Source organism: Mixophyes fleayi, chromosome 6 (genome assembly GCF_038048845.1).
Source record: "Mixophyes fleayi isolate aMixFle1 chromosome 6, aMixFle1.hap1, whole genome shotgun sequence".
Taxonomy (NCBI): domain Eukaryota; kingdom Metazoa; phylum Chordata; class Amphibia; order Anura; family Limnodynastidae; genus Mixophyes; species Mixophyes fleayi.
Window position 1 is genome coordinate 165,337,570 of NC_134407.1, and position 27,946 is coordinate 165,365,515.

The 27,946-nt window shown below is 42.1% G+C and overlaps 1 protein-coding gene across 1 annotated transcript; it reads left to right on the forward strand.

The window, feature by feature from the left end:
• Nucleotides 1-6,082: 6,082 nt before the first annotated feature.
• STARD3 (StAR related lipid transfer domain containing 3) lies at nucleotides 6,083-27,542 on the forward strand. Its single transcript, XM_075177071.1, has 14 exons — nucleotides 6,083-6,116; nucleotides 7,899-8,163; nucleotides 11,963-12,040; nucleotides 14,427-14,504; nucleotides 15,873-15,926; nucleotides 21,808-21,925; nucleotides 22,043-22,141; nucleotides 22,304-22,458; nucleotides 22,772-22,834; nucleotides 22,946-23,041; nucleotides 23,537-23,616; nucleotides 23,695-23,799; nucleotides 24,663-24,756; nucleotides 26,375-27,542. Exons 2-14 carry the CDS (start codon nucleotides 7,930-7,932, stop codon nucleotides 26,480-26,482), a joined length of 1,362 nt encoding a protein of 453 aa, XP_075033172.1. The 5' UTR covers nucleotides 6,083-6,116; nucleotides 7,899-7,929; the 3' UTR covers nucleotides 26,483-27,542.
• Nucleotides 27,543-27,946: the final 404 nt, after the last annotated feature.

Here is a 27,946-nt window from a genome sequence, read left to right on the forward strand (position 1 = left end):
TTGAGGTTTCTTGAGAGAAAGAGATCATGTTAACAATTTAACTTGCTTACACTGCCCATAAACCAACTTAGCCTACATGTTCGCAGGAATCTTATGTTTACAACCCTCAATGCTAAATCTCTGGAGTCAGGTACAGAGTTGCCTTCGACATCTACATCAGAATCGGAAGCCTTAGCCTCTGAGGGAATTGTTCACATCTTTTTGATCGAAGGGGTCAGATCTTTGCATATATATATATGAGCCTGTTAAGATTTCCAACAAGCTTGCTGTAGAATCTGCAGCAGATGTAATCCAAGTTTATCAGGATAAAATTAAAAACTCAGCACAAACCAACAAGGGGTGGATTCCGGGTTCAAAACTTCTACGAGTATTATTTGGCCACACACTCGAGTCAGAGGCACTATGTCGCAGTTGACTGCTTTCATTAAATTGCTGGTTCATATTGTAATTACTCTTGTGGGGTCTACATCTGGCCACACTTTGTAGCTTCCTAGTTCAAGTAAAATTAGGAACATAAAAGACCTCCCAATCACTTACTTCTCACTATCAATTTGGGATGATATAAACTCACCCGCATCATATCTGTTGGTCCTCTTGTAGATGAATCCATACTTTAAGCCAGATCCAACACCAAGTGCCTTCCTATCATGGATTAATAACAATATTATATTTCCCAACAAAGTGGATATTTTGAGATTCTTCACCCCTTCTGAAGGTCTTCAAAAAATATATAATTTACTCTAGGCAGTGCTTTTACGAGTGCCTTCAACTAAGGCATTTTTACCAGTCCACCACCCTAACAGGGTCCTACTGTCAGATAATACCTTTGGAGTACCTTTGCTTAATCCACTCAATTTCTAGGAGACTGATCCATGAAATAATTCTGTCAACTAAGACTTCAAGGAGCAGAATGGACATCGAAGAGTCAGTAGGGGTAGAGCAATGGTCTATAATCAGGCAGAACCTTATAAAGAGTTCCATTTGTGTGCAATTCAAGAAAAATGCATAGAAGATATACTTTCGCTGGTACTTGTTCCCCTCTAGGATTCATGTGATCTTTAATCAAGTATTATGTTGGAGAAACTGTTCACATAGAGGAACACTGTTGCATGTCTGGTGGTCCTGTCCCAAAATTACCTCATTTTGGGAGTTACTTACACAGCTTATCAAACAGGGTCACTGTGGTCTCAATTCCAAATCACCCTTCTTATGCTCTGTTACAGAAACCAATCACTGTAACCAGTAAACAAACACCAAGTTTATCAGACATATGCTTGATGCAACCAAATGCTAAATGACAACTTAATGGAAAGACCCCACACTATGGAGCATATCGCTTGTATACTACGAAACTCTTCTATCTCGTTCAGAAATATAGGTAAACACAAAGGCCTGATTCATTAAGACACGTAAACAGCGATATTGTGATTATAATCCACACAATTACGCATGCCCAGAACTGGAGAACATGGCATAGAACGTAGCAACGTTCAATGTATCTTTAAGCACAAAGTATACTTACTACAGCCTATGATTTCAGGAAGTGAACAAGGTGGGGAAGGGGCATATGCCCGTAGTCAATGTACAGCAAGGGCGTGCCAAGTGCAAGAGCCAGAGCCGGATTTAGACCTCATAGGGCCCTAGGCAAGATACTGGTTTTATTGCTTTTGCTCCTCCTTCACACTTCCCCTTTAGTACACTGTACTCCCTTCATCATCACACTGTGCCCTCCATATTTTTGCTCCCCTTGTTTATTTCCACATTTGTGTCATCGTGCCCCTCTGCTACATATTTTTGCCATCATGCCCCCTCATGCCCTTCTGATACTTATTATTGCCATCATGCCCCTCTGATACTTATTATTGCCACCATGCCCCCTCATGCGCCTCTGATACTTATTATTATTGCCATCATGCCCCTCTGCTACTTATTATTATTGCCATCATGCCCACCTGCTACTTATAATTATTGCCATCATGCCCCTCTGCTACTTATTATTATTGCCATCATGCCCCCCATATACATATTATTGCCATCATGCCCCCATATACATATTATTGCCATCATGCCCCCATATACAGATTATTGACATCATGCCCCTCATATACATATCATTGCCATCATGCCACCATATACATATTATTGCCATCATGCCCCCCATATACATATTATTGCCATCATGCCCCCATATACATATTATTGCCATCATGCCCCTCATATACTCCCTTAATACCTCTGACATTGCCCCTCCTTTAGTTAACTTACCTTCTATTCTGCTTGTTTACTTCTCCGTTCGATGGCGCGCTGCCGCTGCTCCTCCTCTCTGCTCAGTCAGTGCTCCTCGCCACTTCTTACTGAAAATCACGTCGGGAGTGACGTCATCACGCCCGACGTCATTTTCAGTAAGAGAGGAGAGGAGACTCCCGACGAGCGGTCAGCTGACTTCTTTTTTTTTTTTCACTCCTTTCTTTTCGGCATTATGCCGGCAGACAGAGGGGGATGGCAGGCGGAGGGGAGCGCCCCTCTGCCTTGCCTGCCCCGCTCACCGTTGGCTCTGACAGGGCCCTCTAGGTACCGCTGGGCCCTAGGCAGTCGCCTAGGGTGCCTAGCGGGAAATCCGGCCCTGGCAAGAGCAGGCAGCATTCAGGCTCTGGTCATCTCTGAGGTACCTGTTTTTCAGCTGTACCTCTTGCTCCAGCTACAGGTCTAGTCTAAGTACCAAACACTATTGATGACGGCTGAGCATGTATGCTAGGACATGTGTTTGTGATCAGAAGCAACTGTAAAAATTGATTCTATGTACAGTAGACATTCATAACATCCTAATAAATATATTTAATGAAAAAAAAAACAACCCACTTTTTAATTTTTAATGCTTCTATCATTAACAGGTGATATTAATTGTACAACAGTTTTTTTTTCTGTGATATTCCATATAGGCATTGGACTTATCCTGTATTGTCCTGTCTAGAAGAACAGAGCAGACCTATACTAGTATTCATCACCACACGTATCTTCAGAACCGCTCCTTCTTGAATTTGGACTTCCATATACCCGATTTACGTGCCTTTTTTTTAAAGAAAAACAAAGAAACCGCACATTACGTTCAGTATGTGTGCCTTAATGAACCAGGCACAAACTCGTAAGTGACTCGCCACTCCATTTCCCCACTCCTCCTTTCTGTTAATATTCCTTATATCCCATTCTCCTCTATCCCACCGAACCAGAGGATATTTTAGCTCCTAAACAATGTACAAACCCTGGCTATAAATAACCAGCCAGGATCTGTAATTAGTCTTGCAATCTCAGATTTGCAAACAGTCCTATCTCAGATAATTCATACAACAAACTGTGGCCACAGATATGATTTAAATGTTTGCTTTATGGTTCTTTCAACTTCCCCTTATTGTTTCCCTGCTGATAATCCTATTTCTCTCCTTTCACCCCATGTTTGATAATGTTTTATTTTCTAACTGGACAGTTCAATAAAAAGCATTTTGAAGAAAATAAACAAAGACGAGGCATATGTTTTGTGTGCTGTGACCCATGACAGTCCCAGATTTTAATTTGTAATGTTTATTTTACTAGAAATCCTGATGCATCTAGACTACTGCAATATGTGGCCTAGACCTCTATGACGGCTTTTCTGCACTTAGCACCCTAAGGTCCTGTACCCGCAGGCATTGTAAAACATCGCCTGTTAAAAGCAATGATAAGACTTTTTCCTTGCTTTTAACAGAGCATTCGAAGCACATTATCAAAGCTTCTCTGTAGCATACAGTGGAACATTATATTTGTACAAAGCTTTATTTCTGTAGGCAAAATTGAAATTGATGTAAAACAAAGGGAAGCAAGAATGTGTGTTGAAAACGCAGTATTAACACCTGTGTGCACGCACACTAAAGAGGCAATAAGATGTTTTTACATACTTGTTACATAGTTGTCTATTTAAATGTCCTGATAATCTTCCTATTGTAGCAGGCTAGAAGGTGTGCTTTCTAACATTAGATAATTAATTCATCCCACAATAGTGACCTACTAAATAAATATTTATACACTGATAAAATGTTTTTACATAGATGACCATTTTCCAGACAATAATCAGTCCTATTTAGGAATGTTCGTGTCGTGACCTAAAAACACATTTCATGATGAGACTAAAAGTTGGTCACATACAGCAATATTACTTACCAATTTGGTTGATATAGACCAAATTGGTCCAAAGCTGCAGTGTGTGTAAACATTCATCAATTACCAGTACTGTCCGTAAATTATATAAATCCATACAAATGTTGTTAATTCCTTTCTGAAAATGCAGTTGGCCAATGACATTGATCACTTTGTGGCTGAGGTCACCGAGATACCACATTAATAGGACCGTATAGGATCTGGTCATTTAGCCTGACTGCTAAATTATCACTTCTGTTTAAATTGGGCACCCTTGTGTGCAGCCAAATTGCACTAAGATCCAGTTGTTCTATAACCAGACTGAACAGTCACATCTTAACATGATACCATTAATTTCTTGTGATCAGCAGAGGAGGGATTATACCAAATCTGACTGTAACCATGTGCCATGTGGTTGATAAGGGAAAGCCACACAATCTAACACTCCAGGATGTCTTGTCACATATAATGATATCTGAATAAAGCAGTGATTAATAATAACCAATGGGTATTGGGCAACGGGGTTGGTAATGGTATGACTGTGTACAGTCATGATAGAAATTGTAGCACATGGTCCCAGCAGAGAATTAGCTCTGGAAAATGTTTCAAACTGGTGCAGAACAATATTATTTGACTCAATATATGCACCTTACAGAGCCAACGAGGCTGAAGTAAGCTTCATATTCAGGCAGCTTTCTATTCACTTCTTATTCATGTTCCAGCTTCTTATTCAGAATTTTTTTATTTTTAAAGGATTAAATCAAGTTGGATCACTGATTTAACATTAGAATAACACTAAAGGGGGTCCCATACACAAATTGCAATCGTATTTAGCCTGTATTTAGCTGTAGTTTTGCAAGGGTTTAAATCCCTTGCAAAACTACAGCTTATTATTCAAACTGATCAATATAGTACCCACTTTGCACAGGTGATGGAATGGGGTAACCTTGTTGGGCCAGGCAAAAGTCAACCCCCTGACCCCCCCCCCCAAAAAAACGCGAGAGCCGCTGCGCATGCGGCCGCGTAGCAGCTCTGTTTCGGCAGCGCTGTCCTATACAGCAGCCTGCTGTATAGGACAGTGCCACTATGGCAGGCACTTAGTTAGCGGAGCAGGGGTTCTGGAGACCCAGAAACCCCCCCTGCGTGCGCCACTGAACTGACCACCAAGATTCCCACTATCAAATATGTGTCTCAATGGTATTTAACCCTTGCAAAACTACAGCTACTTACTCATAATGATAAAATATAGTGATTGTGCCCACTTTGCCACCTGATTTCATGCCCTATTTCATATTAGACCAGGTGAAATACAATTGCAATATGTGTAATGGGCACACTTTAGAGCTAATCTAATGTTAAATCAGTGATCCAACCTGAATTAATCCTTTAAAAATAAAGTTTTCTCAATAAGAACCTGTAGCGTGAATAAGAAGTGAATACGATTCTCACTTCAGCTTCTACATAGCCCTAGGAGCTTTCCACTCAAATAATCCCCCATTTAGGAGGACGTGCAGATAACTCCCCAGAAACATGAAGACACCACAATCCAAGTGACTATATTCTATTATTACTACTATTAATATTATTATTAAAGCTACATTGATATGATAAAATCTGAAACAAGTTACCAATAGCAGTGACATATCACCATACATGAAGAAACAGCAAATAGACTGAATGACAGCAGGGACTACATACTGCATCCAGCATATAACACGTCACTGTGCTGCAGACACATTCCGGTACCGGAATCCCTGCCTCCACCCTGTCCCGCACTGCACAGACCACGCCCACCCGCAGCTGCTCTCCGATCATGTGATATCTCCGGAGTTTCCGCTTCTCGCTACATCCGGGTTGTTGTGTTTGACCGGCGGGAGGTGGAGGTGGTACCGGGAGAGACACCCACCCACCTACCGGAGAGACGGTAGATCCACTGATAACAGGATAATGTAACTGATAAAATGGGGAGAAGCATTGGGTGTTGTGGCGGTGCGTGAGAGGCACAGGTGATGGCGTGGGGTGACGTGAGGGGCACAGGTTGTGTTGTGGGGTGACGTGAGGGGCACAGGTGATGGAGTGGGGTGACGTGAGGCGCACAGGTTGTGGGGTGACGTGAGGGGCACAGGTTGTGTTGTGGGGTGACGTGAGGGGCACAGGTTGTGTTGTGGGGTGACGTGAGGGGCACAGGTTGTGTTGTGGGGTGACGTGAGGGGCACAGGTCAAGGCCCTAACTAGGGCTGTTCGACAGGGGTGACCGCCCAGGGCGCAACGCTGAAGGGGGGCGCAATTTAGGAATATTTTAGGTTAATTTGGTTAAAATTGAGGGCTAGGGGGGCGTCATTTGTCTTTCTCGCCCAGGGCACTAGAATTCTAAGTTACGGCTCTGGCACAGGTGATTGCGTGGGGTGACGTGAGGGGCACAGGTGATGGCGTGGGGTGACGTGAGGGGCACAGGTGATGGCGTGGGGAGAGGTGAGGGGCACAGGTGATGGCGTGGGGAGAGGTGAGGGGCACAGGTGATGGCGTGGGGAGAGGTGAGGGGCACAGGTGATGGCGTGGGGAGAGGTGAGGGGCACAGGTGATGGCGTGGGGAGAGGTGAGGGGCACAGGTGATGGCGTGGGGTGACGTGAGGGGCACAGATTGTTTTGTAGTTTGATGTGTGGGGGATGCATGGTGGCATGGGGTTAGGGGCACAGGTTGTGTTGTAGGGTGATGTGAATGATTGTGCTGTGAGGAGCACAAGTTGCGTTGTGGGGTGACATGAGGGGCACAGGTTGTGGTGTCACGTGAGGGGCACAGGTTGTGTAGTGGGGTCATGTGAGGGGCTCGACTGCGATTGTGGGGCAATGTGAGGGGCACATGTGGTGTTGTGGGGTGATGTGATGGGCATATGGGGCAAAATGAGTATATATGGGTTTGGGAGAGTGTGAAGTGGGAAAGGTGTTCATGGTTCAGGCTGTTGTCAGTTTTGTGCTATGTGGTGTGTTCCTGGGCTGATTACAGGGTTAAATATTGCAGGAAATGTTTGGAGAGCTGGGGAAACCATTAAGTGATGAAGGTAATATTTAAATGGATATTAGAGGGTTAAGCAGTACAGGGAGAGCTTAAAAGGAAATATGGTCTGAGATAAAGTAATGTTAAAGTATGATGATTGGTGTTCAATTAAGAGTTTCATTATTTCAGTTGATGGTGACTTGGGGTGCTTTGAACTGGGGTTAAGTTGTTTCAGTGTGGAGATCTGTGGCGATAAACAGCATAAGATAGACTGAGGCAGGAGGAGTGTTCAGATAGTATGGACTGTAATGAAGGTTTGCTTTAATAGTTTGAAGTGTTATAGTATGATTTAAGGACATAGGGAATTAAAGGCAATTCTTGGTAATGAGAATGTAAAGGTGTGAATAATCAGGAAAAGAATTGTGTAAGGCAGTGGATTCCAAACTTTTTCAGTTCAAGGTACCTTTAGGGTCTCCAGAATTTTTTCAAGGCACCCCTAAGCCAAAATAATTACCAAGTAGTCCTCCGCCTTGCTTACCACTGGCCCTGGCCGAGCCACCCTTGTGAGATCTCCAAGGCACCCCAGGGAGTCTAGGCACACAGTTTGGGAACCACTGGTGTAAGGGCTGGTTTTGCCAACTTTTTGTCACTTTGTTTAGTTGAGGTTTATGGCAGTGTTGTGGTCAGTACATGTTGTGTCTATACATTGACTTTTACCCTACTTTGCACTTGACAGATGGACTGGTGACACTTTTTCCTGACCCTAAATGTTCCCTTCACTTGCCAAGATGAATAAAGTCCCAGGAGATTTCCAGTCTGATCTAGAGAGGAGTCTTCCTGCTATCGCCTCTATCAATTCATCATTGAGCCAGAGCCTGTCCCCACAGTACTACCTGCACCCAGAACAGCGCAGGGTGATCTCTGATGTACGCCGAACATTCTGCCTTTTTGTCACATTTGATCTGCTGTTCATATCCCTTTTGTGGATCATTGAGCTCAATGTGAGTATTGAGTAAACCTTATGCAGTTTTACAAACTAACCATTAATAGTATCCTTCAATGTGATAGTGCATGACGTTGTGGTTAGCCTGCTTTGTACTGCTGTAGACCTGTAATAAACTCCTGTAAATAATTCCAGTGTACTTGAAACTGTAGTACTAAATGTAAATATACCTGTAATGTTTTATTCATGCATTTTCCCACAATCTACAGTATTCCAACCTTTTGAAATTTTGTAGAATACCACTCTCCCGATTCATATAGCGAAGACAATTTGCTGATCTTTTGACCTCAAGCATGTGTCACAAATGTTACTTGCACTTTTTTTTTATAACACGTGTCCAACTCTGCACCTGTGCGTATTGGTGGATTCATACTCATGGGCCAATGATATTGCACGTTTTTATTTTTTTGTTGGTCTTATAGGGGGGAATTCAATTCCCCCCCAGATTAGCACCAAGATAACTCTATTATTATTATTATTATTATTATTATTACGGTAATAATTCAACCAGGCTTTCTGCTCGTGGCTCAGGGAGCAACGAGCAAAAAGCCGGCGTTGAAATTACCTTAATGGTATTTAAGTGCACGATTACCGTAATAGCGGAAATAGTGCACACAAAAAAAAGTAACGTGGCCAATCGAATTCCCTCATAGAGAGAACTGTGGTTGGAACTTCAGTTATCTAGTATAGTCTTGAGGTAATGCTTTGCTTTTTAGCAAACAGTGCAAAGTTATCTTAACATTGACCAGTGTATTTTATCTTTGTTATTCTTATGTGAAAATTAAATTTTTAAGGTTTATATAGACATAATATCTGGCAGGCATTTCTTTTAATTTAGAGCACCATGTATAAAATTTATTAAGGCACAAATGTCATTTTTCTTTTCCAATGTTGCCAGATGCATTCCCCTCTTCATTAAATTGTTTAACAATGCTCCTCAGTAACTTTAGGAGAAAATGCTCAGGGCCTACATATGTCTATGTTTGTGACATCATTAGAAAACAGCAACATTTATTTACTCTTTTTTTTTCTTTTCTTTTCTTTCCCCCTCATACCTGTATGACAGGTTTCTGGACTACCTTTAGTAAAATATATTTCCTTGTGGCTCTGCAATCTCTAGTGGCAAATCACTGGTTGCAAAAAGCTGCAGCATATCATATGTTGAAATAATAGGTTGACCAATTACGATGACCTTTGGCTCATTTGTTACACACCTGCATTTGCATGGAAGCATCAAGTTTTATGGAGATTTATGTCTTGAATTCTATAGGAAAAAACATGATGTGTTGCTCATGTTGGAGACATGCAATGGACAGCACGGTGGCGTAGTGGTTAGCACTTCTGCCTTACAGCACTGGGGTCATGAGTTCAATTCCCGACCATGGCCTTATCTGTGAGGAGTATGTATGTTCTCCCCGTGTTTGCGTGGGTTTCCTCCGGGTTCTCCGGTTTCCTCCCACACTCCAAAAACATACTTGTAGGTTAATTGGCTGCTATCAAAATTGACCCTAGTCTCTCCCTCTCTGTCTGTCTTTGTGTGAATGTGTGTCTATATTAGGGAACTTAGACTGTAAGCTCCAATGGAGCAGGGACTGATGTGAATGAGTTCTCTGTACAGCGCTGCAGAATTAGTGGCGCTATATAAATAAATGATGATGATGCAATGGTTGATGTATTCTTAATGCACCCTACAGTGTTTTGTTTGTATAATTTAATAAGGTCCGCTGGCATCGATTAGTAAAAAGATGATTAGATTCTGCCCTTGGGAGCTTGCAATATATGTAACCTGTACAGGTTATTGTTTTAGATGAGTTGTTCCTTTCTGCTTCTGGCTTTTCTCAGATAAGGTCATTTATCAGTGTGAAGCAAAAAAAACCAACAAAATTAGGATTAAGTGGGCAGCTGGCAGACGGCACATTCATCACTCGGAATGATAACAGTATAAGTATTGATTGCACATCCAGCTACAGTACTTTAAAGAAGTGATGTCTGTGTGGGCTCGGCTCAGTAAGTGTTTGAGGATATACCAGTGCAAGTTGAGGAAGTATCTATCAGTCATAAAGATTTTGAAGCAGGTGACAAGGCAGGCAAATGAATGATTGCGGACACATTGTCAGCAGACAGGATTGTGAAGGAGGCTGCAAAGTGAAAACTTGAACAAATGGACAGAGAAGTTTAAGATACCTGTGCATTTAATGTTGTAATGGACACGTGAATGGCACATTAGTGTAAAGCTGACCAGACTTAGGACTATTTTGTTGGCTGATTTGGTTTTATTTCTGGCCTGAAATAGCAGTATGGCCATCTGATGAAACGGTTACTGGGTTTGAAGAAATTGTAATCTGCCAGAGCAGGAAAACCCTGTCGCCAGTGATTAATGCAGCCAGAAGGAATCTTTCCGCCTCTCAAAATCCAGTTTTTCAGACCAGGTCTGTGGACAGATTGTCTACAGATCTGGGGGTAAATGCATCGTCCTCCGATTTTTTTTCAACTCGCCGGAAATCGGCGACTTTGCAGGTAAAATTTAAAGCGGCAATGGCTTGTAAAGGCTAACTTGCCTTTACAAGCCATTGCCGCTTAAAATTTTACCTGCAAAGTCGCCGATTTCCGGCGAGTTGAAAAAAATCGGAGGATGATGCATTTACCCCCAGGTCTTTGAGCAGTTTTACACTGTTGCATGGGTGACCTAGGCCTTGACTGCAGTCTATTGCAAACCATTGTCTTGGTTATTCCATTCCAAATGGAAAGTACAGAATTCTCCCAAAGTCCAAATATAAGTGATATCTAAAGGAACATTCCAGTAAGGTGAATTAGATATGGATGTGTTTGTATAGACTGTGGTAAGCTGGCAGCAGCTTTACAGAGACCTATAAAATTGAAGTCGCTTATTGACTAATTGGAAAAAAAAAAAAGGAATCCTGTGCTATAACTCATAGCTACCAATCAGATTTCAGCTCTAAGAAGTCTAGTGTTGTCAGACTCTTAAAAGCTAACAACTTTTTGTAATGGGTTTCAACTTTCAATCTTTCAACAAATAAGCCTTTATTTGGGGAAAAATAGGAGTCTGTGCAGAGAGAAAATGATAAATATTTATAAGATATGACTTAAAGGACAGAAGTATACACTCATTGGGGGTCATTGCCATTTTGTTACTTTTAGTATAGTTTTGCTGTTCTTATAATGAAATCCTCCCATCACCTCTTCTGTTTTTATTATTTTCTTTCTCAAACTGCAGGTAGTGATGGGTGCCTGTTACAGTCTGCCATGTTTGGACTTCTACCCAAATGTCCTGTAACCCACAGACAGGGTTCAAAAATAACACATTCAGTTTAGCAGTTTTAGTCCACTGATGATTGGATGTTAGATATAATTAGCCATTTTGTATTTATTTAATTAAAAAAAAAATATATTTTTAGATTCACAAAACATTAATATACAACACACAATTCCACCCACACAGGGTTATCGAACATAGAATCAGCCTTTTTACAGGAAACGTAGGACAGAACTAATTCATTCCGTTTTTCTTTTTTTCTTTAATCCATTTTCTTAAATGTCACTCTCTGTAGAATAATTGTTCCACTTGCTATCTTGTTGACATTTATAGTCTTGCTTTTAATTAGACCAGATCTGTTCATTTCCACATTGATTACATAATGTGAAACATAGTGATATCAATAACAAAATACAGTGGAAAAAAAAGATGTGATATTGCTGATTAAGACCTGTCATGTGCATGCCTGGAGTGTTTTATATACAAGCAAATGACTCCTGTCTGGTTTGTTTCTTTCTCTTAGACTAATAATGGAATTGAGAAGAACTTGAAACAGGAGATTGTCGATTACAAATTTAGTACCTCATTCTTTGACATATTTGTAAGTGTTACTCTTCTCCCATCCAGTGCTATTGTTCAGAGTAGACTGCGTGTTCCTGTATTTATAAACCCTGTCCTGGCAATTCTTCTTTTTTTTTTTTTTTTTTTTTTTTTTAAAGTTTTATTTTGCAAGGTCAATACAACAATAAGAGACGATTGACAAAAAGAATACTGATAACAGAAGTAGTCAAAAAGTAATCAAATCAATGATCAGCATAAAACAAGCGAAACACTTAGTCAAACGAACCTTTAAATGTAGTGGTAGCCAGTGACCCAAAGTTTTTAATGAGAGAGAAAGAAAGGGTATAGAGAAAGAAAGGAGCGAGAGAAAAGGAAGAAAGGTGAGAGGTGACTAGATCCACTGTAAGAGAGAAGTCCAAGAAAAAAGTGAGGTATTAGGACTGGGTTATGTAAAGGGTGGGCACGCCTGAAAGAAGTCTAGCCATGGATCCCAAACCTTGGTGAAAGCTCTCGAAGTGTTCCAAATAATGCTGGTCATATACTCCATCTGTTGAGTCTGCCAGACTCTATTGATTATAGACTGCATGGAGGGAGGGGATTGCAAACGCCAGTCTGCCGCTATTTGGCAAGTAGCTGCCGAAACAATGTGCCTAATCAGTTTGTTCTGATGTCGGGATGCCGAGGGAGCCCCCAGAGGAAGTAAAAAGAATTTGTGTTCCAGGGGAATGTCCACCTGGAGGATTGCACTAACCAGGCCTCTAATCTCAACCCAGAAGCCTGATAATTTTGGGCACGACCACCATATGTGGAGAAATGTGCCTTCTTGGGAGCAGCCTCGCCAGCACCGATCAGATGAGTCGTGGAGGATTCTGCATAGACGCGAAGGCACATAGTACCATCGGTATAGCACTTTGTAGGCGTTCTCCTTGATTCTAACGCAGATGGAACTAGAAGCGGCATTTTCGTAAATGTCAGACCATTCCTCCTCCAAGAGCTCCTCACCAAGGTCCCGCTCCCAAGCCAGTTCGTGAGAGGCCCTAGAGGTTGAAGAGGAAGGAGCAAGTTCGTAGTAGTGTTGAAATTAGCCCTTTGGTTGAAAATTGGCGCAGATAGAGGGCTTAAAATGTGGAGAGGGGTCGGGATAGAAGGTCCTGGCAATTCTTATAGATAGCATACACCTACTGTTGCACTCAATTGTTTCTTAAAATCATTATATTCATGCATCATATTCCTCCCTAAAACTCAGTAATATTTTTCACTAAAATGCATTTCTATACTGGTGTCTTTAAAGCTTTAAGAAGCAATAAAGTCACTATTTGATACAGTATATTTATATATTATTTCTGAGCTGAATAATATACATGTAATAACTAGTGCTCATCCTTTACTCTTTCACAATTCTACAGCAGGTTTCCATGTTAATAGTGCTAACCGAGCAAACAATAAATGACAGCTTTTCAGTCTTGTTTGGCAGAAATGCACAGTGTGGATTAGTTAATTCATACACGGGGCAGGGTCAATTATAGTCACAGCAACTCATTCTGTTTTTGTTTGGCTTGAATCCAGTTGCACTGTCCTAAAGATGTGTGATGTGTTGCAGTTGTCTGCAGTGGGATGGGGAGGTAATACTTTTTAACAAAGCTGCAGCGGAATGTAAGGCTAATAGTGAACAATGTATATTTTTACATTAACACTTCATATCTGATTACTTTAAATTGTGGCATTTAGTGGGTCTTTAATAATGATTTGTCCAGATCAGGGGTAATCTATGGATTGCAATGCCTTTTTAGTGTGGGTTATCATGAACCTTTTTTTAATGAAACAATTGTCAAATACCAACACATTATTATTATTATGGTTTATTTATAATTCCATACTTAATTTGTCGTTATTAAAATAATTAAATACAAATATATGAAAAAACTTCCATTAAACACAAACACTGTGTTAAATAATGTGCCCATTGTAGCCCTGCTTGAGAAACACTGTTACCCCACACTCTGCAGACTTGTTCAGTTGAACAGTCGTACAGTTGAACGTTTGCCGAACATTCCTTCTAACTTCTATACTGACCAAAGCTAAACTGCAGTGCTGAAGGACTCTTCTGATTTGTTCTGCAGTGGCCTAACCCCAACATGCTTTACCATTACCTGGGGCAGAGTTACTGTGTTTCAGTGAAGCAGGGGCTAGAGTACGTTGTTTACCATGGGAGGAGAGGGGCTTTAGGATTTAATTTCTAGCTTAATTAATCTTTTCATTTTCTGCTAATCTATAAAGGTTTAGAAGGTTTTTAAAATCAGATACTGTTGTATATTATGACAGCTCAAACCTAGTCAGCATTTCTCATTTGTTTATTTTCTATTGTGTGCTATTTATAGGAAACTAAGCCTGTTAATCACATTAGTTTATTTGTTTTCTTTCTCCAGCTTTTGGCAGTATTCAGGTTTTCTGTTCTCCTTATCGGTTATGCAATCCTCCGTCTACGACACTGGTGGGCTATAGCAGTAAGTATTCTGGGATTTGTTTTTTTCCTATAGGTTTTTATGAAGTACATGGTAAGTATATTAAACAGACTTGGTAACTGATCACTGGCCAGGGCATTAGTCTGTAGAAGCAGTTGGACAGTCCACATTTGTTTCTTCCACAATGTGCAGTCGGAGAGTGAGAAGGGATTCCTATGCTTGCCTACTGTCCTGAAATGTCCTATAGGCTCCTGAATTCTAGGGAAAATCTTGCCCGACTCCTGGGAGAGCAGGTACCTCCGCATCCCGTCGGTGAATCTCAACGTTACATAGCACAGGGTAGGCCAGGATGACGAGATCCCGGCATTAAGCCCTGCTTCAGACTGGTTTCAAGAGAAAGCCTGCTCTTCCAGGAGTCCGGAACACTCACTGCATACACCTTTGACTATCCTTATATCTCTAGAATGTTTCATGTTTGCAAATGCCAAACTGCCACTGCTCTGTTCTAATCCAGACACTCCTACAATAACAATGATGTTACAGACCGATAAAGTCAAAACTCTTGTTTCCAAACTACTTTTGTAAATTAAAATTACTCAGTTCTGTTCTATTATTGTACGTCCATTTCAAAAGCTTCCTAAAGAGTTGCCAATTATTATTAAAAGTAATAGACTGTTGTTGCCCAGTGCTCTCATGCCAGTTGTTTTAATATTTCCACATGAGAGACTAGAGCAGAATATACATGCTGTATATAGTAATGTGTTCCCAATATGTAGTGCTGCATTAGTATGCTGTCCTTTATATATAAATGTTAATGTACCTTATCTGTAAAAGCTTATTTTATCTTGTTCTTGAGTATATTTGGCAACAAATTTTTTGCATAACAATTGCCAAATAATATATTTCGTATGCAGGCTTGCAAAGTGAATGCAAGAAAATCACAAAATCAGATTTAAAAACAATCATTTTCAGCATGTACTTATTATAACCGAGAGTCTATTAGGTACTGAAATCTTTCCCTTCCAAAGTGAAATGTTTTATTAAGGGGTACAATATTCTGTTGAATAACTGGGGTGATCAATGAATCTTGGTGCACTGACTACAGCAAAAAAGATTGTGTAACTCATAGCAACCAGATTCCAACTGTCCTTTTCTTTAACAGTTTAGAAAATGAAAGTAGTCATCGGGTTGTTATGGGTTACAGCACCTCTTTTGCACAAATACCTGAGCACCAGTTCTACATTATGTGCATGCTTTTATAAACAAGTAGAGGCTTCCATATTACCCCTTTAATCACACATCCTCTCCAGAAACCCTTTACAGCAAAATAGTAATTAGCTTTGCTTTGCAAGTTCCTCATTTACCACTGGTTTTAAGTGAATTCTAACAGCTCACCCTGCTTTCTCCCAGATCACAACCCTGGTTACCAGCGCATTTCTCATTGCCAAAGTCATTATGTCACAGGTGAGTACTTCCCTCTGTGTAAAGCTTCAGGGCACACATCCACATTTTGCCCATCAAAGCTGAAATGGGTCATCAAAACTAAAATTCAGATTAGCTTATATAAAATGACTGCTAATAACTTTGACAAATCTGTGTAAAGATATCCGGAGCTTATCAGGACTGAAGATATTCGAAAGAGTTTTTCCTGTTCACAGCAGACTGTCAGTAATTCTTTTGAAGGACACTCCAGCTAGCCTCATATTGTTTGAAATGACAAGCCAACAGAAAAATGGCTTACACTCTGCTACACAGCAAATGTAAATACAATGCCAAACATTGGAATGTTATTTGTAGCACCTTTTTTAAAACTTGTATTTCTTGTTGGCCACACACAGGGAAATCCTACCGCTCTGTAACAGAATCGGTGTGGAATAAAATCACACATAGGTATCTGAAGACAGGTCCAGTTGTTCATGCATAGGCTGCTCTCGTCCAGCTTCACTGCTGTCAGAGGATGACCACACGTTGTCCAATGATTATACAGATGATTTCAGTCATTATAAGTTGGTGTGTTGGGCTCATTTTGAGGCCGCACATGCTGTGACATCAGGTCAATTACCTGATTATCGCTGTCAGTATTACGGTGTGTTTGGTTAGCTTAATGGTCCTTTGATAAAAGTGTGACCGATCAGCTCTCGGGAACAACAGAAGAACTGGGGTGTGTGGTGAAGCACTTGTGAGCTGGTCATTCAGCCGTTCACAACTTTTTACATGTCTTCAGTACCTCACAAAAACATTTATTTCTCTTTCGTCCAGTCTGGGAGACACTGCTTACCATGGGTTGTGAAGGGGAGCTCGGGAGTTGGCACCTAGCTAGTTAACTTTAGCACTGTTGACAGACCCCTCCCCTCTACAATCCCCCTGCCTCTTCCTCTTCCTGACAGTTTTTTTATAGGTGCCCAAAGGAGTTGGGCTTGTTTAGAAACAGCTAGTGATTTATTTTAATTTATTTTTAATAACTTTAATTTTTCTCTTATTTTTAGACATAGAGTTAGATTAGGGCAGAGCTGGGAGTGTGTTCTCTATATAGAGAACACACTCACAGAAACTGGGCAGCGGTGACCAGACTCTGCCATTGAAAGCAGTCTGCTCCCTCTGACAGAGCATTAGCAGTCACAGTACAGAGTGACAAGCGGTCTCCCGGACCGCTGTCACTTATGGAGGCTCCAACAATAACCGGCGCTGCCATTATAGGCATAGAGCGCTGCTTATCGCATTACCTCGCCGGCGGCCATGATGATGTCATCGGTCCGCGGAGGTGCACAGAAGGAGAGTCGGGGGCCATACCAAGATCCCCCCTCAGGAAAATAGGAGGGGGCATCGGGGTATTCAACGCTGCAGGAGACCTCTTCAAGAGGTCTCCATAACTCTGCCAGAAATAAGGATAAGTTCCTTTTTAAAAAAAAAAAAAAGAGGAGAGACAGAAAGCTGCAGAGGGGGAACTATATTAGTTTATTGATGATTTGGTTTTAGCGGTGAGGCAGGCGTTGGACCTCCCAGAAATGGAGGATCCTAGTCCTAGAGACAGAATTCTCTTTAAGAAGGCCAAAAGGAAGGTTATTCAATTTCCCTCTTCTGTAGAACTCGGAGATATTGCAGAGGGAGCCTGGAAACATCTACAGTAGAAATGGCAGATCTGTTGCTGGCTATAGCAGTGTGCTGGGGGAAAAAATGTTGTGTGTTTGTTCCTTGCAGGATAACCCCACCCTTTCAAGCACCTGTTATGGCCTATAAATTGATTTGAGCAGCTTCCACTTTTGTAGGAGCCTGGAAACAGCCTGATAAAAAGTTCTCTGTTCCAAAGAGGTTCTCTTCCCTGTATCCATTACAGGAGGAGGACGTGGCTCGCTGGGAGGAAATTCCGAAAGTAGATACTCCAGTAGCCCGTTTGGCCCGACACACTCTCCTTCCAGCCCCGGGCTCAGCAACTCTGCAAGATACCACTGACCGCAGAGTGGAATCTCAATTAAAATCTATATTTGTAGCAACGGGTTCTTCCTTTAGACCCACTTTTGTTTCAGCTTGGGTTGCTAAAGCCATGGAAGCATGGTCACAGCAACTGGCTGAGTCCTTACAGGATTCAGAATTGATCACCCTAGCTTTACATTTAAAAGAGGCATCAGGGTACATTTATGAGGCGGCTCAGAGCACAGCATCTGTGTCCTCTATTCAGGCTGCGTCAGTTTCAGCTAGAAGAACGTTATGGCTGAAATCCTGGGAAGGGGATTCAGAATCAAAGAAATCCATGGAATCCATTCCTTTTACAGCAGCAGGTCTGTTCGGCCCGGAATTAGATAATATGATTTCCCAGGCAACGGGGGGCAAAAGCACCTCTTTGCCGGTCCTCTCCGGTAGAGGCCGAGCCCTACGGTTTAGCTTCTTTCGTCAGTCCTTTCGGGGAACCTCCTTGCCCGGGGACAGTCGTTAAAAGGTAGACAACCGAATTCTCGAGGCTCGTCTGTCAGAGGCAGGTCCTCGTTTGCAGCTAGGCGCCAGGCCTCCAAGACTCAGGAGAAGCCTGTGTCCTGACTGCCACTCTATTCTCCAAGGGATGGCGCCGGTGGGGGGACGTCTGTCTCTTTTTCAGGAACAGTGGGCAGCGTCATCCCAAGACCCTTGGATTAAGGGCATTATTTCAAGAGGGTACATGATAGATCTGATGGGGCCGATACCACAGCGCTTCTTTGTAACCCCGCTATCCCGAGATCCACAAAGAAGACAGGCAATGCAGGCCTATGTCGCCTCTCTTCTTTCGCAAAGAGTCATTTGTAGGGTCCCAGACAACCAGAAAAGGAAGGGATTTTATTAGAATCTTTTTCTGGTCAGGAAGCCGGACGGGTCCTTTCGACCCATTTTAAACCTAAAGTGCCTCAATGTGCACTTACGAGTGGACAAATTTCGTATGGAGTCCCTGAGGTCGGTGATAAACTGCCTAGAGAAGTATCAGTTTATGGCGTCCATAGACATAAAGGGCGCATACATCCACGTTCCCATTTGGAGAAATCATCAGTCTTTCCTGAGATTCACAGTGGAGAACTCCCACTATCTGTTTCGGGCTCTTCCCTTCGGCCTCTCCACAGCTCCAAGGGTCTTCACGAAGATCATGTCGGTGATGGCAGCGTGTCTTCACCTAAAGGGAGTTCAGGTCGTTCCTTATTTAGGCGATCTACTCATCAAATCCTCCTCAGAGATTTGCTTACGTCAGCACTCACCATAGCCGTTCTCGAGAGCCATGGGTGGCTGATAAACTTAAAGAAATCCCAGGTGGTTCCGTGCCAACGCATGGTCTTCCTAGGACTCATCATGGATACCAGTCAGCAGAAGGTGTTCCTGCCTATGGAGAAGATCAGTTCAATCCGAACTATAACATCTCAGGTCTTGTCCTCTCCCAATCCCTCAATTCATTTGTGCATGCAGCTGCTTGGGAAGATGGTGGCCTCCTTCGAAACGATCCCCTTCGGTGGGATCTGTAAACAAAATGGTCAGGATCCCACCTATGTTTGGATCTCCAGAAGATCTCGCTGTCTCCGGGGGCGAGGGAATCACTCCAGTGGTGGCTGAATCAGGATCACATGTCGGTGGGCAGGTCTTTCGCTCCATGGTCATGGATCATAGCCACAACAGACGCCAGCCTGAGAGGTTGGAGGGCGGTAATCCTGCACCTCCGGCTCCAGGGACTTTGGTCTGTTCAGGAATCAGCCTTATCAATCAACACGTTGGAGTTGAAGGCAATTCTTTTAGCTCTTCAGGGGGCCCAGACCCTCCTTCAGGGCCACCCAGTCAGAGTTCAGTTCGACAATGCCACGGCTGTGACATATGTCAACAGGCAGGGAGGAACCAGGAGTGCAGCTGCAATGCGAATTGCAGCTCAGATTTTTGCTTGGGCGGAACAGTATGATCCAGCAATCTCGGCAGTGTTTATTCCGGGAATAAAGAATTGGGAGGCCGATTACCTAAGTCGAAATCCAATGATGCCGGGGGAGTGGTGCCTCCATTCGGAAGTATTTCAGTCTCTAGTTCAGAGGTGGGGTCTTCCGGATATAGATCCATAGCCTCAAGACGCAACAAAAAAGTTCACAGGTTTTGCACAAGGGCAAGAGACCCCTTAGCGGTAGCGGTGGACATGATGACCATGTCATGGGAATTCAGGTTGGGATACCTGTTTCCCCCGATTCCCATGCTTCCTCGCGTGCTCAGGCGAGTGAGGCAAGGCAGTCTGCCGGTAATTCTAATAGCTCCCTCATGGCCGCGTTGAGTGTGGTACGCGGACATAATCTCCATGGCGGAAGGACAAGGATATCATCTTCCGTCACGAGACGACCTTGTTCTTCAAGGTCCCTTTCGTCACCAGAATTTACCTCGGCTCAGTTTAACGGCATGGCTGTTAAAGCCAGCCTCTGGGGGGCTAGGGGTTTCTCCCCCAGTGTAGTGAACACTATGCTGCGAGCTCGAAAGCCGGTTTTGGCTCGCATCTATCATCGTATTTGGCGAGCCTATATCAGATGGTGCGAAAATAAGTCCTGTCACACTTCGTCTTTTCGCCTCCCTCGCTTGTTGGTCTTTCTTCAGGATGGGCTGGAAGCAGGGCTCCGTTTAGGTTCCTTAAGAGTTCAGGTATCAGCACTCTCAGTTTTCTTTCACCTGAAGTTAGCGGATTTGCCAGATATCAGGACTTTTCTTCAGGGAGTCTTACATATTCAGCCTCTCTATGTTCAGCCTACAGCACCATGGGATCTTAACCTGGTACTGGATATGCTTAAAGGGCCTCCCTTTGAGCCTTTACTTGTGGCAGATTTTAGGTGTTTGACCTGGAAGGTCGTCTTTCTTTTGGCAATTGCATCGGCACGTAGGGTGTCGGAATTGGGAACTCTGTCTTGCCGGGAACCATATCTGTTTTTTCACGAGGACAGAGCTGTATTGAGAACACTCCCTTCCTTTGTTCCAAAAGTAGTGTCGGCTTTCCATTTGAACCAGGAAATTGTAGTTCCGGTTTTTTCATCTACTTCCTATTCTGATCAACATTCTATGGAAAAGTTAGATGTGGTTAGGGCTCTCCGTATTTATGTCAAAAGAACTTCTCAGATTAGACGTACCGATTCTCTGTTTGTTCTTTATGATTCTAACAAAAGAGGCAGGCCAGCCTCAAAACAGTCCATTGCGAGATGGATTACGGCAAACATTAAGCAGGCTTACTTAAGGGTTAACCGTCCTGTCCCAGAGAGACTTACGGCCCATTCCACCAGATCGGTAGGGGCGTCATGGGCAGCGAGAAATGGGGTTTCTGCCAACCAGCTTTGCAGGGCAGCCACCTGGTCTTCTGTCCACACATTTACCAAATTCTATCAATTTAATGTATTCGCATCCGCGGATGCAAATTTCGCTCGTAGTGCCCTACGAGCGGGGTTTTCAGAGCGGTCCCACCCTTAGGGGGCTGCTTTAGAACGTCCCCATGGTAAGCAGTGTCCCACAGACTGGATGAAAGAGAAAAGAGGATTTATGTATGTACGTTAAATCCGTTTCTCTGATTCCGTCTGGGAGACGCTGCGATCCCTCCTTTCTACTTTTCCTCTGTTTGCTCTTGGTTGATTGACCTTTCTCCTTGGGGCTTTTTAATTAACTGACAGGAAGAGGCAGGGGGATTGTAGAGGGGAGGGGTCTGTCAACAGTGCTAAAGTTAACTAGCTAGGTGCCAACTCCCGAGCTCCCCTCCACAACACATGGTAAGCAGTGTCCCCCAGACGGAATCAGAGAAACGGATTTAACATAAGTACATAAATCCTCTCTTCTTTCTTTCACACCATGTGACTTAATTCTTGTGCCTCTGATATTTTTTTCCCCTCAGCTCCTGTCTAAGGGGGCATTTGGGTACTTGTTGCCCATTATGTCTTTTGTGTTGGCGTGGCTGGAGACATGGTTCCTGGACTTCAAGGTCTTGACACAAGAAGCAGAGGAAGATCGATGTGAGTACACACTCAGGCTACAGTATGGGCTGTAGATGACGGGACAGAGAGCAGCAGGTGTTTTGCTCACAATCATGTGCTCAGCTGAGCGGTTTGCCATGTTGTCTGTATCACTAGGGTATCTGGCTGCTCAGGCTGCTGCTCTTCGTCCTCCTCTCCTGTACCCAGGTGCTCCCTCTGAAGGACAGTTTTACTCCCCACCAGAGTCTTTTGCAGGTTAGTGCCGTTCGCCCCTGTCTGAAATGTCTGTAAATACATTTACTACTTGTCACTGATTTTCTCCCACCACTTTGTTCCTTTCATCAATTTCTTGGCTCATGGATACGCCAAGGTTAATTGAAAGATGAATAAATAATACTCCTCTCCTCTGCCACACAGGGTCAGATAATGAGTTTGATGACGATGATGAAGCATTGGGGAGGAATGCTGTCACTTCTCAAGAACGGGATTATGTGAGGAAGGGAAAAGAGGCTATGGAAATTATAGAGCAGATATTGGGACAGGAAGTCAACTGGAAGTTTGAAAAGAATAACGTGAGTATCCCATATCTTCTCAAGACCTGTATTCTCCAGGACACTTGCCTTCCACTTATCTTTTTCGGTAGTTATCTACTTCAAGAAGTACAGTCACTGTTTTGTCATTTGACAGAGAAAGGAATGCGAAGACATGATATCCATGTGTTATATGTGAGGCTGTCCACAACAGTATGATTATTTTATTTTGGTAAAAAAAAATTAAAAACATTTTTTAACTGGACACCCAAACTAATTGCACATTGTCTTATGCGGCTACAGGGAATACCAGTTTAGAATTTGATTTTAATTCATTTCTTTCCTTGTATTTTAGGAAATTGGAGACATTGTGTACACACTAGACATCCCCTTCCATGGAAAGACTTTCATATTAAAGGTAAAAGAGGATTTGAGAGGTTAAATCACAGGGTAAAGTTAGATTCTGATTTATAATTTATTTATTATATATACATATACTTCCTGATCATTCTCTGTCCACTCTTCTCAGGCTCTTATTCAGTGTCCTGCAGAGACTGTATACCAAGAGGTAATCTTGCAACCTGAGAAAATGGTCTTGTGGAACAGGACAGTAGCTGTATGTCAGGTCAGCATTTGTCTCATTCTGCACAGAAACATTTTTAAAAGTCAATGAGGGCCTTGTACCTTCAACAGTTTTTAATGGGTCAACTTTTGTGCAATTTCTGCTATTAAGACAGGTCACACCCTTTTGTAGGGGATTTTTCCACTGCAATACCATGGTTACCTGCATGTGGCTTTCAAACAGTTAATGCTAGTGCATATTTGGTATGCAGTAGCTGATTGGTTTGGGTAGAGCTGCTGTCCAATCAGTTACCGCATACAGTACATGCCCACAGAGGTGGAACTTAAAATCTCAAGTGCAGTTGCTGGAGTGACCTGGTTAAATAGCAGGTTTGCCTAAAAGAGGGCCAACTCTTTAATTTTTCCCTCCATGGCTAAGGAGAGCGATCAGAGATATGTTTGTGAGTAAAGGAGTGCTTCCACATCACGCTACGCTTCATTCTCCCTTCTGTTGAGATCTGATGCAGAAACAATCTAATCCCTGTCATTTGTTACTCAGATCCTGCAGCGTGTGGATGATAACACTCTTGTATCCTATGACGTGTCGGCAGGAGCAGCAGGTGGTGTGGTGTCTCCTAGGTTAGTGTCGTTTTCCTTGTATTAATTACTTGTCATAAGTTATGGCTCGCCACCTCTAATACCCATCTTGCACACCAGGGACTTTGTGAATATACGACGGATAGAGAGAAGAAAGGACCGGTACTTATCAGCGGGTATTGCCGGCACACACCATGCCAGACCTCCGCTTACAAAATACGTCCGGTGAGAAGACTGTATTGTTAGGACCATTGCAAGCTAATATGCTTTGTGAATAAACAGCACTTTCCATGCAGTACAAGACGTGTAAACATTTACGTATTACATCTAAGAGCAGGACTTGTCAGAGTTTCAGATATTTTCATGTGCCACTAGGTGGTGCAGTGCTCAAACATGCAAAAAGACTGAATGTGTACAATATGTATTGCCATATAGCATTGATTGTCTCTCTATACTGTGATTCACCCTGTGTTACATGTACAAGTAGTAAACATAAAATGTGGGAACTTCCATTATAAAGTTGCTTAATGGGGCTTGTGGCCAGTATGATCTCTGTCTGGCCTTGTGCAGTAGGGAGGCAACTTTCCAGTTAATTCAGTTTTCAAACACAAAGTATTTATTATGACAAATTACAATGCTTGATTAGAAATGCAGTCTCAATGCAAATTTGTGAAATGTTACATGCAAGAAGGGGATTTGTTAGAGGGTTTACATACAGAGTATATTGTGAAGTTGTAGGGCCATTAAGGAACAAAAATGAGCAACTTTGCACCTGGACAAACAATCTTATAATGCAAGGGGTGAAAATTGACTTTGAAAATACTGGCTCTTTTTTCATGTAGCACACACATACTTAATAGCTTTTTTTTACACTGGCATTAAAAGTTGATCTAGGAAATGCCCTAACCCAATTATAAATCGGTCCTCACATTTTAAATCCACCCCCCCCCCCTACAAAACAACATGGTTTTGCCAAGGTTCAAAGTTACTCATTTTTTTTGCTTTACTTTCCTTAATGAATCGGGCCCGTAGTGTGCACGGATGCTGAAAAGTTGTGTGAGTTAATGTGTCTCTGTTTCTCTTGTCAGGGGGGAGAATGGACCAGGAGGTTTTGTTGTGTTAAAAAGCTCTCGGAACCCTTCTGTTTGTACATTTATATGGATCCTCAACACTGATTTAAAGGTATGTGTCCTGCTACACAATCTGGATTCATTCACTTGCCTTGCCCTGAACGACGCCAGTTAGTAAATATTTTGTGCTCAGGTTGTCCCAATACCACAAATAAAACTATACCTTTGTTTTCATAGACCCCAAATAAGTTTTCCTCTGAGTAGCATGCCGGCTTGCTGGAGAGCTTGGCAACAGTGACCATTAAAAAAATAAATGACTTTTATAATTAATAGACTTATTACCTCAGCCATGTGACTGAGCGACTTTCGCTCTGACTAATTAGGCTGGAATTACACTTTCTTGAAGTTCCTAAACATCACAGCTTGGATAAATAGCAGCACCTGTGCTATGGTGTCCTTGTTGCTAAGAGAGCATACACAGTAGTTTAGATCATATGGATAAGTAATCCTCCACCTAGTGCTCTTGGGCCCCAAGGCTCCATGCAAAAAATGAGAAGGTCAAAATACCAGATTCTAAACTGTCTCTCTTTATTAAATAACAGGAATTATGGAAATGAAGCTTTGAGCTGCCGTGATTATGGTGTTAGCGTTAAACCGCTGTTGTTTTTGTTATTTATTCCACTACGTTTGTGGCAGTTGTTTCTATAATTGCACGTCAATGGATTTAATTTAATTATACAGTTTTAGGAATGTTTGCCTCGCCCTTCTGTAGCTTTGTGGATGTATCTTACAATACCACACTGTTCAAATAAAGCTTTATTAGCAGGAACAAATAGTTTAGCATTATGGTATGGGTCAGCATTAGATTACATTTTAAGCAAGATAACTATTGTTACCAAGTGGAGTTTTATATTCTTTAGTTTTTGTGGACCAAGTACTGTTGTGTCTATTGTGCAGCTAGTTTGCCCGTAAGGGCGAATAGATTCCCTTCAATTATGGAGATGATGTTTGGGCTGAAGGTCTTTGAATTTTCTCTTTCATTGGTGTATTTTGTGAATTTGGAGCAGGGATCTAAATTACTGGTCAAATAGCATGTGCCTCATAATGAGCCTGTTGGTCTACATCTGATATTGCAGTAGGTGCGGCCTACATAAGGCTGCCATATTATGCCTGTGTGAGTTGTACGATGTATTTATCGCATAGGATGCAGTTCTGATTTGTCTTAAAGATCTTAGAGGCTGAATAATAAGCAGTATAGATCTGAAAGATGTTAGGATGTAAAAGGACTATACATGCGCTCTTACTACATTCAGAAACGGTTATCCTGTCTGCCTTTTTTAAACCATCTGAAGGCTAAATAAAATAAGTGTTACGTTTTCTTACACCCATGCCTGACTTGGGAACCTTACACATTGAGAACATCTCTGTGATATCCCTGTCTGCTTCTTAACCATCATATTAGCTTCACTATCTGTGTTTTATTGTTGCCATGAATGAGTCCTGTTCTGCAAGAAAACGTTGAGGTATGGTCGGCATAGCACAGCTGTATAGGCATAGATGTAGATTATCAGGCATATGGTATATCAAATTTACTCCCTGTAATCGACTTGATTACGCCTCATTTCTTCTGCAAGCTGCTCTTATTTATAGTAGTAGTTTACCTCTTTATTGTATAATGTCCCCACAATAATGGGCTCTAACAGGCTCTCTGTTTTTCCCTCCCTGTGCAGGGCCGGCTTCCTCGCTACCTCATCCACCAGAGTCTGGCTGCCACCATGTTTGAGTTCTGCAGTCACTTGCGCAAGAGAGTCAGTGAAGTTTACAGTGGATCATCATAGTCTTTTCCAGTTTGGAGTCCTAAACTGCGCTGCCACCCAGCCGCTGGCTAAAGCACTGATCAGGAGCTGCTTTCTGCTCACTAGTTCTTTGTTGAACAGGAGGAAGGACCATCCCACACAACACATTCAATATTCTCCGTATCTACTGAAAAGTCATACTAGTGTTTCTGATACCTTTCGCTATAGAAAGTTGTAAATTGCTCATCTTTAGCGCACTTTTCCTGCTACATTGGTCACTGTACAGTCCTAGATGACCCTTATAGTGGAGGAAGCTGCAAGTGGCTAGAGTGAGCCACTAATCAAGTAGACTATTTTTTATTCAACTGACTGACAGGGCTTCCTGTTTATTTGGGGGACTCTGAGTTGACCCCATGCTGGGCATGCAGGGTAAACGTCTCCCAAATGAAATGACGTTAATGGATTGTGGAGATCCAGTTTACAAATCAGATGAGTTTGTATTGCACTTCTCTCATTCTTTGGCTGTAGTGGGTTATGGAGGACACCCCACAAGTAAATAGGGTGGATGCACTGAAGATTTGGGAAATCTGTTTATTCACTAAATTATTTTCATTGTGTTAACACCTTCTATTCCAGTCCATGTAATTGTCAGGGTGTTGACACATCTTTAATGTTTTCTTTAGCTAGAATCACAAATAAGTAAATTCACTTTGTTTTTATTCTGCAAATTATTATTTTTTCTTTTTTTTTTTTTTTTTGTAAAAACCAACCAGTGCCTACCAGCTCTCTTATGTTATGATGGACTACAAATTCCAGCATGCCCCTATATTACTGAGAGTTGTAGGTCAGTAACCGCTAGACAGCCAAATGCTTTCTAAGTCTGTGTTACACTAACCTTTCAGCCACCACAAGGGGCAACCCTTGGTGTTTAACACGCTCTTAAAGAAACCTTTATTGATCAGTGTTTTGATTATTCAGATTAATTTAAACAAGATTCAGTTTTGGTATGTTTGTTTTTCTAACAAAAACTGAGACATTGTTTTCAGAATTCTGAAGACGACAAAAACAAAAATAATCTTGATAAAGATATTTAAATAAATGAGTCCTGTCCATTATTTATTTAATTGTAGTATTTATTTATTTTTACATCTGGGGATTGAAGGACAGTGCTTGAATTCACAAAGAAAACCATAGTGCAGGTTGCTAAAATATGTGTGAGAATCCCATACAGTATTGAATGCTGAAGAACTGTTCTCAGAGCTAAAATTATACTATAGCATCTCTCTGCATACTAGAAAAGGGTCTGGTCATGTCCTGTTATGATATACTCGCCAGCCAGCACCTGGTCAGTTAAATTTTGTGGAAGTGGTTGGATAATTTTAATATTTCAGTAATGCAACACTTCTTGTCTCATTCTCCGATTGGACTGTTGTTGCTATCCACACCATTCTGTGAACACAAGAAATCACACAGGTGACATCGGTGCTATAATTTCTAAATGCTCGT